This window comes from Pangasianodon hypophthalmus, chromosome 13 (assembly GCF_027358585.1).
Source record: "Pangasianodon hypophthalmus isolate fPanHyp1 chromosome 13, fPanHyp1.pri, whole genome shotgun sequence".
Lineage (NCBI taxonomy): Eukaryota > Metazoa > Chordata > Actinopteri > Siluriformes > Pangasiidae > Pangasianodon > Pangasianodon hypophthalmus.
The window spans coordinates 12,165,743-12,180,956 of record NC_069722.1 but is presented as its reverse complement, the minus strand read 5'-3'; the positions used below and the strand labels follow the sequence as shown (position 1 = coordinate 12,180,956).

Below are 15,214 nucleotides of genomic sequence, written 5' to 3'. Positions count from 1 at the left end.
AGACAATCATCACTTTTCTGAGAGTATAATGGTATCATTAATTCAATACCTTCACCAACAGAGACTGAATGATAAAATCTATTTTAAGTCTGTTCCATCCTCCTCCTAGTTCTTGGTAAATGGTTTATTTTGTGAAATGGTTTATAGTGATATTATGAAACCATAAATATAGTGATATGACATTTTTGCCATTGTGCCCACTCTACTTTGAGTAGGTGTGACTGCCAAATGAATAAAAGTACACAGAAAAAAAAAATCCAACTGGCAAGCTGAACCGTGCAGGAACCACAGGGTATTCCTGACTAGTATATTTTAGATCGCTGTAGGTCTTCACTCTTCTGCATTTCTTAACAACCGATTTATAGTATCCAGCAAAGTTTCCCAGGCAGGTTTAAATATTTAAGTGCAAAAGACAGATGAGGAGACCTACTATGTATAATAAATGGAACAATGCCTCAGCCATAAGCCGAAATGAAACAGGATCTGTGTGTTATAGCCTTAGGGAAGCCCCTATGGAGTCCTCAAAATGGGGCCAATGCAAGGGCTTCAACTGTGCAGGGTTTCTATCAATATGACAAGCCCTCATTACGATAGAACTCCATTTTACAAATCTTTATTAATACTCCTCAATTTATTATGGTGATACTCCCAAAAAACGTGTGCTACACTTCTAATCTCCTGACTAAAAACACTGGAATTTATGGTAGGGACCAAGAGGAGAAAGAAATAAATTTCATCCGCTTTATCAAGCTTTGCAGACAAATGGCTCCACACGCAATACGGCAAGTAGGAATGTGTCAATATAAACTTTTTACCACTTTAATTTCCTAACCTTTTATCACGATTTACAATGTCCTGCTTACAACAAAGTATATGTGTAAACCTGGCTTAAAATTTGACCAGACATCTTTAAACAAAACAGCTGTCCTTATGCTGCCTTCTGAATAGAAGAACAGATCTTATCAACAATATTACACATTGAAAATCATATATATATATATATATATATATATATATATATATATATATATATATATTTACTGGCATATGAATAATGCTTAATACTTATAATGTCATACTATTTGCAGAATTTAACAATGTGATAACAATTACATATTTTTTCATAATTTACCAGGTTGTCAGGATTATTTCAGCAACTTTTTTAGTCCAGTCTGCAGACCCAGTAATGAAGCAGACAAGCCTTAAAATTCAGTAGACTATACATTAGATTTGCCATTTACTAGCCGACCAGACAGAAGTATGACAACATATTGATACTGCAATACCTTATTTAACATCATGAACACTTTTCAGAGTATTGTCAGGCTCCTGGCTCATTTACCACCATTGACTCACAGAAACAAGTAACTTTTTTTGTATCAGCCATTTTCATTGCTTATTTTTAAATTGGTGAATAAAATCTCTATATTTCTCTAAATCTTTACACTCTAAATTTCTATATTTTTAATAATATGGCTTACTTTGATAGCAAAACTAAATTTTATATAACAAATAACATATATTGTGTATTGTTCATATAACATAGCATAACATATAATGTATACCCTGAAGACATCTTCAAGTATCATATGATATGATATTTTTGCCATACCCATCGCACACTCATACTACTAACTAATTTGTTACTATTAACTATTAGTTAGTAACTAGTATGGTATAGTACAGATTGTAAGACATTGCATTTTGGTTTACTATCTCATAATAAGCATATTTTATATAATTTGTCAGTCTACTTTCCTGCAGCTTTACTTCAGTTTGGCCTCCAAACACCACACAGCAGGCCTGCACTGTAATGCTATATAAACTGCTTATAACTTTGGTTATAACAGAGTCAAAACACACACACACACACACACCTCACCTACTACATGTACTGGGGTGTATTATAGTTGTTAACTTGGTAACACAATGTTCACACCTTTTCATTTAGAGTCAGAGATAAAACACAAATCACAGTAAAAGAAGCTATGTTTGAGGTGAGCTGTAGAAAGCCCTATCAGAGGCGTTCGTGCTGTTCTCCTGAACTTAGACACTGTGACACTCCCAACCCAGCGTGAGCTACTCTAACACTCCCTTTAACCATTCAAAAAAGAGGTTTAAAGTCGCGAAAAGACACCAACCTTCCAACCGTTTGGTTGGCGAGCTGCTTCATACGATTAAACTGCTTCTTCATCTCGACGCCTTGTTTTTCTTCGCCGTGTCCAACTTTCAGAAGTTGCGAGGCCCGGTGTGTGAAGTCGCCTCGTCACTCAGCTCCTCTCCGCACGCGCGCAGCCATCCGAGCCGCTCGGCTAGCTTCAAACCGCAGCTGCTCTCCTCCACGCTCATTCCCTGCGGCCCTTCCTCAAATGGGTGGCTGTTTCACACTTAAAAGTTGTCCGCGTCGTTTTTCAGAACGGCATTATTTTTCCGCCTTCGGCCCTCTGAGCGACAGCGTTTGAACAACTGTGCGTGAGGAAGTAGGAAGTGCTTCTCACTTCCCTACTGCTGGAGCTTACGGCACCGCGAGACGCACACTGACACCCGACACCTACTCCAGTGGCCTCCTCCGCCTTTAGCACTCATACTAACATCACACTAGTGTTCTAAACAGTATGGTCAAACAGTCCACTAGTAAGCCTACAACTCCAGTAAGGTAAGGTACCAGTTTAGAGTGTCCAGAGTCTGCTTGCTACTAAAAGGGGCGTAGTAAGAAACTTTTTTTTCACTGTTTAGTGCAGAAGTGTGCAGTTTTGGACGTGGCCTAAGTTTCGCGTTGCTCCATCACAGCCTACGACTTCATATTTCTCTGGCTGAACCACAAATCACACTCTACACCCTATATAAGCGCACTTCTTAGGGCAGGGCTTCTCAAACTTGTTCCAACCAGGGAAATAATTCTCCTGGAGTATAATCCGGCTATTCAGATATTATGCTCATTATTTAAATCTGTACAATAATAATTTGGTCATTTATTAAAGCCATAGAGTTTTTATTTCTGAGCTTTTCACCAACAGAACATTTGATATTGTTTGTAGGCCTGAGTTATTGAGGTTTGGATTGAACCCATTTATTTCAAGTGGGATAATCCATCCATTTTTCTGTACTGCTTATCCTACACAGGGTCACAGGAAGCCTGGAGCCTATCCCAGGGGACTCGGGGCGCAAGGCGAGGGACACCATGGAAGGGGGGCCAATCCATCAGAGGGCACAATCACACACACATTCACATACTATGAACAATTTAGAGATGCCTGTCAGGCTACCACACATGTGTTTGGACTGGGGAGGAAACAAGAGTACCCTGAAGAAACCCCCGAAGCATGGAGAGAACATGCAAATGCCACATACACAGGGTGGAGGCAGGAATCAAACCCCCGCCCCCAGAGGTGGAAGGCAAATGTTGTAACCACTAAGCCACCATGCTCCCCATTCAGGCTAATGACTATTAAAATGGATTGATGTTTTCTATATATATATATATATATATATATATATATATATATATATATATATATATATATATATATATATATATATATATATATATATATATATATATATATATATATATATATCGTGGACACCCTGGCTATGCTTCACAGACACCACTTTGACAGCCACTGACATAGGAAATGAAATAATGGCTGTGCACTCAGTGTAGATCTCGAGCCAAATGGGTTTCAGCCAACTATTTTGTGTTTTTGTGAAAGCTGAGCAAATCTGAATAGCCTATGTGCCATTGTCTGAGATTTGTCTTCCTCTCAATTGTTCTAAAACTGCAACCACTAACAAAACCACTAAATCTCTAGTTCTGGAGTATACTCTGCATATTTGGTTGTTTCCACACTCGCCTTTTCCAAAGCAATAACTGATTTTATTAGTGCAGTTAAATGCTGATAAACAAAAGCAAAGAGCGTGTCAGTCAGCACTTCAGTCAGCAGCTATACAAATTTAATTTCATCTCCAACTTCAATAATTTTAATCACTGATTGATTAAATGATTGTTAGTAACAATGTTAATAACAGAAATAAATAAATCAGTGAAACAAATGTGCAAAAGAATTTAAATCTGTGCATCATATTACACTATTTTAAAGGCATCCAACTGTTAAAATGCACTCATGTGGATGAAGTGATGGCTCACACCAAAAGCAGCTAATCTAAGTCATTGTAGGTGTGTTAGAGCAGGAATTTATTTAAATGTCCAAGACTGTGCTACTCCAGGACAAGGGTTCAGAAGCACAGCTTTCACCCAGAGATCTTTCATCTTATCCAAAATGGCTGGTGTAGTTTCAGGTTTTCAATCCAACCAAACCAGAGATACGGTTGCTTCAAATGTCTATTAGGCTTGTCTCCTACTGGAATTAAAACGAGCAGTCACACTGGCTGTTTGAGGATAAGATTTCCCCAGTGGCTAATACATCTGATTCAGCTGAGGAATTATCAGACACTTGTTGTGCCGGGCGGTGGAACGCCAACACTACTGCAGAAACATGCTCTTGCTCTACTTGCACAACATAAGCAGCTTTGCAGAAGTGGAGAGGAAAATAACAAAGAACAAGGGCTACAGCCTCTTAGGTTTCTGTTTGAGTAGAGTGTGAAATGTGAACTTGTACTTCATCTGTGTAATTTATATTAACATTCTTATACTCTTTCCTCTCAAAGCTGTGAGATACCCTTTTAGCATTGTGTAAGCAACTTTGTCCTTTTTTTTAGCTTTGTTTATAAGGTCATTGTCTATTTAATTACATTTTCCTCAATAGAGGTGTAGCTTACAGTAACACGCCCTGCTTTACAGAGTGTATTTCTTCTATATTCAAACCTAAATGCATAGTGTAGGCCAGTGCTAGTGTAGGCTCAGAGTAGGGTCTGGGGATGCCAAAGGACCATGGGTTTTTATTTTATTACAGCACTGAATATCACAACTCACCATTACTAAAGTTGTTTTTACTATTGAGTTTTTATAGCTTTTGTCTATTTGACTGGTTATTTGAATTAAATATGTTTAAACCAAACATTAATAACTGAAAAAACAAAACAAGGCCTATAAAATAATGTCAACTTAAACCTAATGTCAGAGAAAAGTCAGGAATAAAAAAGCTCTAGGACTCTAATAGATAACCATAATATGATTCTAAACATTTGAATAATGGGCCTAATATTTCTGTAGTTCATAAAATAAATCTGTACTGAGGGGACACATGGAATTTTTTTACAGTGAATGAGGGGGGGAGGCTAAAGGCTACCATAAAAAATGTTGTCTGCTCCCATCTGGTGGTCAATATTGGTCAAACTGGCTTGGAATAAATGGGGAATTTAAGAGTACATTATACCAGACAGCAGCAATAAATGCACTTAGGTGAACAAACACCTTATAAAATTGCTTTGCTGTGTTATATTTAGAAAAGCTTAGTGGTTATTAGTACTCAGTAACACTTACACATTTACTTAAAAATGAACATATTGTATTGGTGCTGTATTTCTGCCTTGAGGGTCACAAAACTTTTAAGCCATGCTGAGTTAACCAGTATACTCTTGAAGGATTTGTAGTCATCAATTAATGCTGAATTGGTAGGTAAGACTAGGCGTGTACAATACTAAAATTCATATCACTATCATGATTTTTTTATGATGATTGTATTTAGGCCAAGGAATGGGCCAAGCGTGCAAATTTGCTCTGTAAATTTCTGAGGTAATCTAATCTGTGCCATAAAGGAGTTCTTTTCAGACTGTGGAAGGAAAAATGCAATTCAGAGTTTTATCTCAATGTACTGTGATAGACAGAGTTATTGGAAAGCTGAGTGAAGCTAACATCTCAGTGCAAATCCAATCTGCAAATACTAATTACAGATTCAATCATATTTTCTATTCGTCAAGCATATTGAGCCTATGATTTATTCAGTAATTACAGTGCAAAAAATCAAATATTTCCAAATGCATGACCAACAAAAAAAAAAACCAACTACAAATACATCCACTAGTTTGTTTATTCTTAATTAATACATAATATGAATTTATGGTGCAACAAATGACATATCAGTGTAAGATAAATGTTAAATATTATAAGTTATTTTATCTAAGCTCTAATGATAACAAATGGTCAATGTCTCACAAAAGTACACACACTGAAACTTCTATTATTTCAGAAATCAGCAAAGCAAGATGGTTTTTGCAGTAAGGTGCACAGCATTAAACAGTTAATAATTGTGTTTAATAAGCATGTTCGGAAGAGCTTTCTAAATCAATTAATAAATAACAACAACAACAACAACAACAATAATAATAATAATAATAATAATAATGACAAGGAGAAGATGATGATGATGAAGAAGAATGTTGCAAGAATCTTTGATTTTTGGAAATCATTTTCAATCAATTTCACTGCTCATTAATTATCTTTCATCCATTATCATCATCACCATCATGTCTGACGGATAAATAAATACAACAGTTATGTCTGCCAAATGGTAAAATAAAAATAAAAGTTTACTTCATTACTACATATTTCATTTTTAAGGTCTTAACAATTCAAAATTACGAGAAAAAACTAATGGCAATGTTCCCATTTACACTTTTTCATTGTTATGCTTCAATGTGCATGATCATTAATGAGTTTTCAGTAATGTTTCATTAATATGCCATTTCTGGGGGTATTTGGCAGGGTAGCTACTATCATCTTATTTGTCATTTTATTACTGCCGATTATCATTAACTTGCAACTAATATTTCTTGTATGCCCATATTCCTTTTGGGCATAGATGATTAATTTATCTTTTTTCTGGCGGATGTACTGTACCTTCAGTTCAACTGGTGTTAGTTTAGTTCGTGATTTCAGCATCAGTATGACCCTTTTAAAGTGAAAACAGACCAACCTTTTGATGAAAAAAATTTAAACCAAATAAGGCAACTCAGAATTGTATCATCTAAATAATTTAGTAAATATTTGATTCTATCTATTGATGAATCTAATGATATGATAAGAATAATTGAAGAATTCTTCTGTCTAAGAATGAATTTGTCTCTCAGAGGTTTTGACTGATACATATGCAGTTCAGGCACAAATTCTTTGACCCCAGTGGAACTCAGTTGTAGTTTCATTGTGCCGCTGTGTCACATGGTGTAGTGCTGATTGTCACAACTCTTTTATAGCTGGCACCTATTGCTTTCATCCAATGCCTGACCTGTAATGTAACTGTAATTTAATTGCTTCACACTATTCATGTATCATTTTATTTCCTTTGCTTTACCCATGTGACATATTTTCACATTTATTCGTTGAACTCTGTACCCTTGTAATTAACCAGAAGTTTAGGTACAAACCAATTAGCATAAAAGTCACCTTGTACCTCCCTCCTTTCTTTTCTCCTCCTCCTTTCTAACATGTTTATCAGACCAGTACTGCCCTACTTAACCGTACTGCCAGCTCCATCCATCAACAGCCACCATGAGCAGACGCCAATCAAAAACCAACTCAGACACAGACATGTGTAACTCAGTTAGTGTGTTTGACATAGAACCAGAGGAGAAGGAGACCATAATCCACCGCTTGGTCAGTGTGTTTCAGCCCTATATCCAACCCTGTCTTGCTGAACTGGTGGGCTCAGCACTTTTCATCTTCACTGGCTGCATGTCCGTCATAGAGAATCCGCAGGACACGGGGAGTCTGCAGCCAGCTCTAGCACATGGCCTAGCACTGGGCATCGTCATAGCATTGTTTGGAGAGATCAGGTATTCACATGGGCGCAGTGACTTGATCTTTTTCCTGGGTGAGGTGTTGCAAGATCAAGAGCTTGTTTAGTGGCAAATTTAGAATCAGAATTTACGCTATTTACTTTTTTCAGTTTTATTTATGACTTATTTGGTTAAACCTGTTTCTAAACAATTTTAAAACAAAATCAACATACTTATTAAAACTAACAAATTTGTTGCATACATTGTTCTTAAATTCATTTTTATGATATCCAAGGACAGTAAAACGCAAGATACTGTTAACCTGCTAGAATTTAAAATGATGTCAGAAATTCAGCTACATGCATTGACACAAAGTTCTTCCTTCAGTGGAGGTCACTTCAACCCCGCTGTCTCTGTGTCTGTTTACCTGATCGGGGGTCTTAATGTCATCTTACTGATACCGTATATTATGGCACAACTGTGTGGTGGACTCGTTGGAGCAGGTCTGGCTAAAGTAAGTCAGATTATTCACTGAGCTTGAATGTTGAAAATCTGTTGAAAATCCAGTGTATCTCCATGCACCGCACTTATCTTAGAACAACTTCCCTTATCTGTATTTGTTCGTTTCATGCACGCGCACTGCTTGACGTTATCAGGAATACAGGAAACTGAGAGAAGTTGCACAGATTTTATAAGAAAGAATCATAATGACTTAAACATACACGTTTGTGTGTGTACAGTACTGTGCAAAAGTCTTAGGCACATGCAAAAAAATGCTGTAGAGCAAAGATGCCTTCAAAAATAATGAAATTAAATGTTTCTATGTAAAAAAAAAAATACTGTAAAGAGCAGTACACAATAATAAATGAAACAAAGACAAAATTTAGTGTTATGACCCTCGCATTAAAAAAAAAGTAGTCTCAGGTACAGTGTGTGCAGTTTTGTAAGGAAATTAGCTGTAAGTTTTACTGAGCATCTTGCAGACCCAGTCACAGTTCTTCTGAAGACTTTAACTAATCCCAGCAGCCTTCATTATGATTTTGTCTGAAAAGTGGTCTCTTTACTGACATACAAACATTTTTCTGTAACATTTAATTTTGTGCTGGAAAACTAATGTTTGGAAATCTAAAATATTTTTGTACTGAATCAATAATGTAGAAGTCATAAAATAAAAATCTATAGCAAAGTTTGTACTAAAAAAATAGTGTGCCTAAGACTTTTGCACAGTACTGTGTGCGTATATATATATATATATATATATATATATATATATATATATATATATATATATATATATATATATGCACACACAGTACTGTGCAAAAGTCTTAGGCACCCTGTTTTTTTAAGAGAATTTTTTTATTCTCTTCTGTTCCTTAGAGTATCTCACTACCACATAATTACTACAATGCATCTGGTGGTGCGTTTAACACAGTCCAAGAGCAAGCTCAGATTGAGCCTGCTGTTATAGCTGAGATGGTAATGACGCTGTTCCTGACCATGTCAGTGTGTATGGGAGCGGTGAATGGCAAGACACGTACCTTACTAGCTCCATTCTGTATTGGACTGACAGTTGCGGCTGATATCTTAGCGGGGTGAGTATGGCATGATAACACACACACTAGACTATTATTAATAATAAACCTTCGGGGTGACATCAGAAACAGATTTCTGAGCTCTGTGCAAATGCAGTCCCCTTCTGGCTTTTTTTTAGCCTGGCACCTTGAGGGCCCCTCTGCCTGTATACACAGTTTCACCACAACACACCTCCAGCTACACCTCTGTATTTCCTGTATTTTATTATTTGTCTATCTGAGGGTTTCTTACCTCACCTAATACTCTCCTACATCATGTATTTAATATACATAAAAGAATGACATTTGGAATTAAAATTAAATTTAAATTAAAATGGGAATTAAAAGCAAGTTGTGCTTGGAGTCAGGACTAAATATGGACTCACCTTGTCGGATATTTGTTTTAGTGTCTGTTCCTCTTGGCAGCTCTGATATCTCCTTTGACCTACACATTTGTTGATAGCTCAGGCATAGTTTTTGGTGGTTGGAAAATGTGACTCAAAGCACAACTGTGAATGAATGAGGGGAAGCCATAATGTTTTATACAGCAGAGTAAACACCTAAGATGGAGCTGGTGCCTTTTGCCAGACCTTACACAGTAATTTGCTGCTAATGTACCATCACTTAACCTCAACTTGCATTCTTCTTAAGTGGTTTTTAGTGGTTCTAATGTTGTTTTTACTATAGTTTTACTACAACAACAAGAGAAGGTTTCTCTAGCATGCCGCATCTCTGCCACATCTGCCACAAATGTCTTTCATTATCCAAAATAACTACGCTCATGCTTTGCAATTATGTCATGTCAATTATGTACACTCTTAGAAAAAAGGTCTGAAATCCTGGAAATCTGGAACCCTTAAGGGTTCTTTGGTTGTTCCACTATGTAGAACCCTACAACAGAGACCCTATTTACACCTGGGCTTTTCATGAATCTTGTACCCGTATTATATCCTTTACCACATGCATTTACATTTGTGTGCGAGTCAAATGAGTCTCCAGTAAGCTAGACCTGTGTTTCCATTTCCACCAACTTCCAGTTTTCCTGCTTTTTTATGAATACGGTCGTTGCTCCATCAAAAAACATAATTTTAATTTTTTTTTTTAAAAACAAAAATCATAATTTTTCTAATTTTTTAATGGCACCAACTTCAGCATTCACGGATCACGTCACCTACTGGTGTTTTTTTGTTGTTGTTGTTGTTGTTGTCAAATGTGGCTTGGAGAGACAGCGGCAGTTACTCTTGTATGACATAAAATGCATCTAAAATACATCTAGACCATGTGGGTACTCACTATCCAGATATAATCCTGACGGTCAGGATACATGACATGACCGAGTTTAAATGGGGTTAGAGTATTTCCCTATCACACTTTAAGGAAGCTAAGAACCTGTAACTATACAAAGAACCCCTTGAGGAACCATTAAAATGAAGCCTTTTTCTAAGAAAGTAATTAAGGGAGTAATAAAGAATATTTAGACATTCACAAATGACTAAATAGCTCCCTCCAGTCAAAAAAGCTGCTGGATCCATTAGCCTTACAATGAACTGTGACTCTTCCTCATTATTTCTCATATCATCAACAGACAGACACACAGCAAGTGAGCAGTCAAGGCATAGTTACAGCACCTTCAAAGGACAGCTTGAAAACATTAAACCTCATGCTCAGGGCCCCTAGTTGGACAGGACCTTCAAGGGACCTGGACTAAAAAAATGTGAGACAAGACTGTTCTCTGCAATTATGTCCTATCCATTTAGCTAGCATTCTTTTTTCTTAATAATTCTTATTTTACACATTTCTTGATTAAATCAATTCATCGTTGAAATTGATTAAATACATTTTATTTGAATAGTGCTTTTAACAATAGCTATTGTCAAAAAGCAGATTTACAGAAATGTTGATGCAGCTCAACATTTGATGTGATTGCAGCTCAGTGGTTAAGACATTGGACTACTGATCAGAAGGTTGCCCAGAGCTGCCACAGCTGGGCCCTTGAGCAATGACTTCCATTTATCTCATTTATACAACTGAGCAGTTGAAGGTTAAAGGCCTCGCTCAAGGGCCCAGCTGTGGCAGCTCTGGATAAGAGCTTCTGCCAAATGCCGTAAATGTAAATGTACATCTGTAATGAGCAAGCCAGAGGTGACAGAGGCAAGGAAAAACTCCCTGAGATGACATGAGGAAGATACCTTGAGAGGAACCAGACTCAAAAGGGAATTCATCCTCTTCTGTATGTGATTATATATCAGTACTCTCTTACAACTGCATTAAAGCAACACTTCTTAGGTACAAATCTACAGTATCCAAGTGCAATTATCCACTGAAGTAAGATGAGTGTCTGTTTTTGAGAAGTGCAAAACAGCAGAAGGTGAGTCACAAGTGCAGAAAGCTCTAAGCAGAAGTATCAGGATAACTCAGGCAGGACCAGAGGGTGAGAGGAATCACAGCAGTAGAAGTGTGTCAGGATCAGGCACTGACATCACATCAGGCAAGTGTGTACATAGAGTTTGACAGAGAGTAGGTAGGATTTTATCATACACTGGGTTCAAAGAGTGTACTTTGTGATATATGTGTATAGTATATGTGAGTGATTGTGTAAAACATGACATTACAGTATCAGTTTTTCTGGAAACATACCAGACATTAAATTAAATTACAATAACAAGTCAGACAATCAGATTGTCCACGACAGGCTCCATGAGACCCAGTGACAGAATGACATCATAAAATATATAAAAGTACAGCAATCTTAGCAGTAGTGGAGGCAACAATGTCATGATCTTATTTATATGAACATCCCATTTGCTATATATGAAGATCTACTGTGTGAACCTTTGCTTTGTTTTATTGTTTTATTGTTAATATGTTTCCTATTGGCCATCTCCGTTTCGATCCTGTGCTCAGGTTACCGTGTAACCCATTGGCTCTGCATGTCCACATGGGTTCCTCTGGGTTCACTGGTTTCCTCCCACCTCCCAAAAACATACATGTAGGTGGATTGGCTATGATAAATTGCAGCTAGGTGTAAATTTATCTAGGTTACTAACTAGCTATATATGGTCGAAATGACAATAAAAACCACTTGACTTGACTTGACTTGAGTGTGTGCATGATGCCCTCTGAAGGACTGGCTTCCCATCCAGGGTGTATTTCCACCTTACTCCCAGCGTTCCCGTGATAGGCTTGGATCCACAGCGATCCTGTCCAGGATAAAGTGCTTACTGAAGATGAATGAATGAATCCAGAATCCAGAATCCAAGAAGTCCTTAACCACACACTAGGATCAGAGCTTTATACTATGGTTATAATAGCATTATGTGATTTTTAGTTACCTAACATCATCTTATTCTGTTCCTGGAAATGACACATTAATCAATAAAGCCTTTAAATTAGCCAAATTAACACATTTTGCTTTAATGATCAAATTTAGAAGTTATATTTCTGACTATCCCTGACTGAAGCACTTCTCTAAAGCAGTGTGAAGCTGTATTGCATCCTGCTCTTATTTCAAATGCCCAACAAAGTATATTAGTTGAGCTCAAATGTGAGGGAACTTAGCTTTCTTGTGACGTGGGAATGAGCACACCACTGCCACCAGAATAAATAATCCTACTCACACAGCCTTCATACATTTGCTACGGCAACTGTTTTCATCCTGCCTGGGTTGTATCACATCAAGTAGAACAAGAGCCTTCACATTAATTATCATCATCATGGGTCATGTGGTTACTCTCTCCCAAGATGTAAGAGCACAGTAACCAAATTACCCACAGCCATAGTACCAGCTCACACTGTCTGATGTATTGATATTCACCTACATTTCATTTTTATTTCATCTTTTTGGCCAATACAAACTGAATTTAATTATAATGTCTGTATAGCTTTAAATATTGCTCACCTCAGTGTTCTACCTGCTCTTCATTAAGGTGGCCAATGAGAACATCAGCTTAAAGAGAACAAATCTATACAAAAACTGAATTTACTTGAGTTTTTTTGCCATTCTGGAATGTCTTTTAAAGAGCACTGTGAGCTATCTAATATGAGTCTTTTCAGCTATCTAAAATATGTCACCATTAAACACCCTGAAATGGTGTAGGAGATATGGAAAAGAAATCAGACCCCCTGTAGTAACAGTAAAAACATGAAGATGGATGTAACTATGAAGATGTGACATATATAGCCTGTACTATGATCTAATATGATCTAATGTGATGTACTGAGTGCGCACATTTCTGTAATTTAGAGGAGCAGTCTCTGGAGCATGCATGAACCCAGCACGTGCTTTCGGACCAGCAGCAGTGGCAAATTACTGGACATATCACTGGATCTACTGGGTCGGGCCCATGGCTGGTGCACTGCTCACTGCTACTCTCATTAGGTAAATATGCTGCTATTAACAGGAATGTCAATATTAAATAGTAAAGAATATAACTTTAAAGATTACACATATTACATTCTATATTTGTGACTTTGTTTATATTGCATGTTGCTTTGGTTGTTCCAGGTTGATGCTGGGTGACGAGAAGATTAGAGTGATACTGAAGTAAGCTGGAAAAGAGTCATAGACAAAAAGTCAATGTAAAATATGTCAATATTACTGCCAATTAAATATATTTTTATAAATGATTAATCATTCATTTAAATTTTACTACTGCATAATAGTACAGAATAGTACGTAATATAGTCAATAGTAGATAATATAATACGATAGAATACAGTCAAATAGTTGAGTATTTGTGGAATCTAAAATGTTTTCATTTATGTTGTATAAGTTTTAAAATACTTGAAACATTTTCTTGAAAACAACATACATGGAAAAAAAACAGAACAAAACTTAATGAGTATCAAAGCAGAATTTAACATGATCTTCAAATTTCTTCAAAATAGTGACACTTTTCCTGAACAACTTCACACAAAAATTCAAAAAATTCATCAGCAATGCACGCTACATATCTTCCACAACAGTGTGATTCTGTTGATTGTTGTGTTCAGTTTCATGGTCTGTGAAGCCTGGAGACCAGCCTGGGCAGGTTATTATTTCTCTTTTCTTGTTTGGCAAGTTTGAAATATCTTCAGTACATTATCTTGCAGAAGAATAGCTGGCTGTATAATTCTGATGGAACTCCATTACTCTGAAATTTCATTTCTTTATAAAACCGGTAAACACTGTCACCAGCAAAGCGGGCCCGGGCGATCACCCTGTTTTTAAGTAAGAATATCAAATTTGTTCACCAATACATGGTACAGTGATCCAGATATTTAGACAAAATCAGTAGTTTTATTTCTCTTTCTTAATTGTTCAGTTTGTAAGAATCTTTAATTTCACAGACAACTTGAATGAACTTGTTCTTGAATCTTGTGGTCACTTTTGGCCTGTGTGACCTTGTACAGTGGCACTTTCCTTAAATCATTCAAGGGTCTTGGACCTGCCATAGACATTGGCTAAATGATCAAAGTTGTAAAGATTAAGCTAATTAATTAATTTTTTAAGTAAAAACAATATATTCCTTAAAATAATAAATAGATACTTTACATAAAATGCCTAATCTTTTATATTTAGAATTAACATTTTCCGGTATCAGAATATGTTACCTGTACAAAATATTGGTGATAAAATGTTAATAAAATGTTAGTTATCATAGAGAACATCAAATTTCCATTTTCATATTTATGGTTAACCAACTTCAAATTGAAATTCCACTTAATTGAATTTGACCACATTTCCCTTTTCATTCAAAATGTACATTTGAAATACAAACTACTTATACAGACATACGGGCATAATTTAAAAAGCAGAACCTAAAGGATCAAGCAGGTTTCCTTAGACCTTATGAAACTTTATGTACATAATATATTCTTTAATGGCTCTCGTTCTTGCCGTCAATGTAACTGTCATCTTCATAATCATGCCTGCAATTTCTTGAATTTAATGTTGTGTATATGGTCTTTATAAGTTCATGGATATA

At 36.4% G+C, this 15,214-nt stretch overlaps 2 protein-coding genes and 1 long non-coding RNA gene across 9 annotated transcripts in view; 2 read left to right on the top strand and 1 right to left on the bottom strand.

Moving 5' to 3' along the window:
* Nucleotides 1-2,563, bottom strand: part of arhgap17b (Rho GTPase activating protein 17b) — a 31,475-nt gene extending 28,912 nt beyond the window's left edge. For 4 of the 7 annotated variants that reach the window (XR_003402925.3, XM_026916815.3, XM_026916818.3 and 1 more), the window contains exon 1: nucleotides 2,142-2,560. Coding sequence is in view for 6 of the 7 variants with exons in the window: in XM_026916815.3 (XP_026772616.2) it covers nucleotides 2,142-2,194 (53 nt within the window). In the remaining variant the exon portion in view is untranslated. Of the gene's footprint in view, nucleotides 1-2,141 lie in introns of all 7 variants that reach the window. The other 3 variants (XM_026916816.3, XM_026916817.3, XM_026916819.3) reach the window with 3 other exon arrangements.
* On the top strand, nucleotides 2,519-3,471 carry LOC128319755 (uncharacterized). Its single transcript, XR_008303226.1, has 2 exons — nucleotides 2,519-2,656; nucleotides 3,124-3,471. It is a non-coding gene; the product is annotated as an uncharacterized LOC128319755 (long non-coding RNA).
* A 3,976-nt stretch (nucleotides 3,472-7,447) lies between these two features.
* LOC113528185 (aquaporin-8-like) lies at nucleotides 7,448-13,795 on the top strand. The gene is made up of 5 exons (XM_026916587.3): nucleotides 7,448-7,731; nucleotides 8,062-8,188; nucleotides 9,055-9,269; nucleotides 13,492-13,626; nucleotides 13,753-13,795. The coding sequence occupies exons 1-5, from the start codon at nucleotides 7,448-7,450 to the stop codon at nucleotides 13,793-13,795; spliced, it is 804 nt and encodes a 267-aa protein (XP_026772388.3).
* Nucleotides 13,796-15,214: the final 1,419 nt, after the last annotated feature.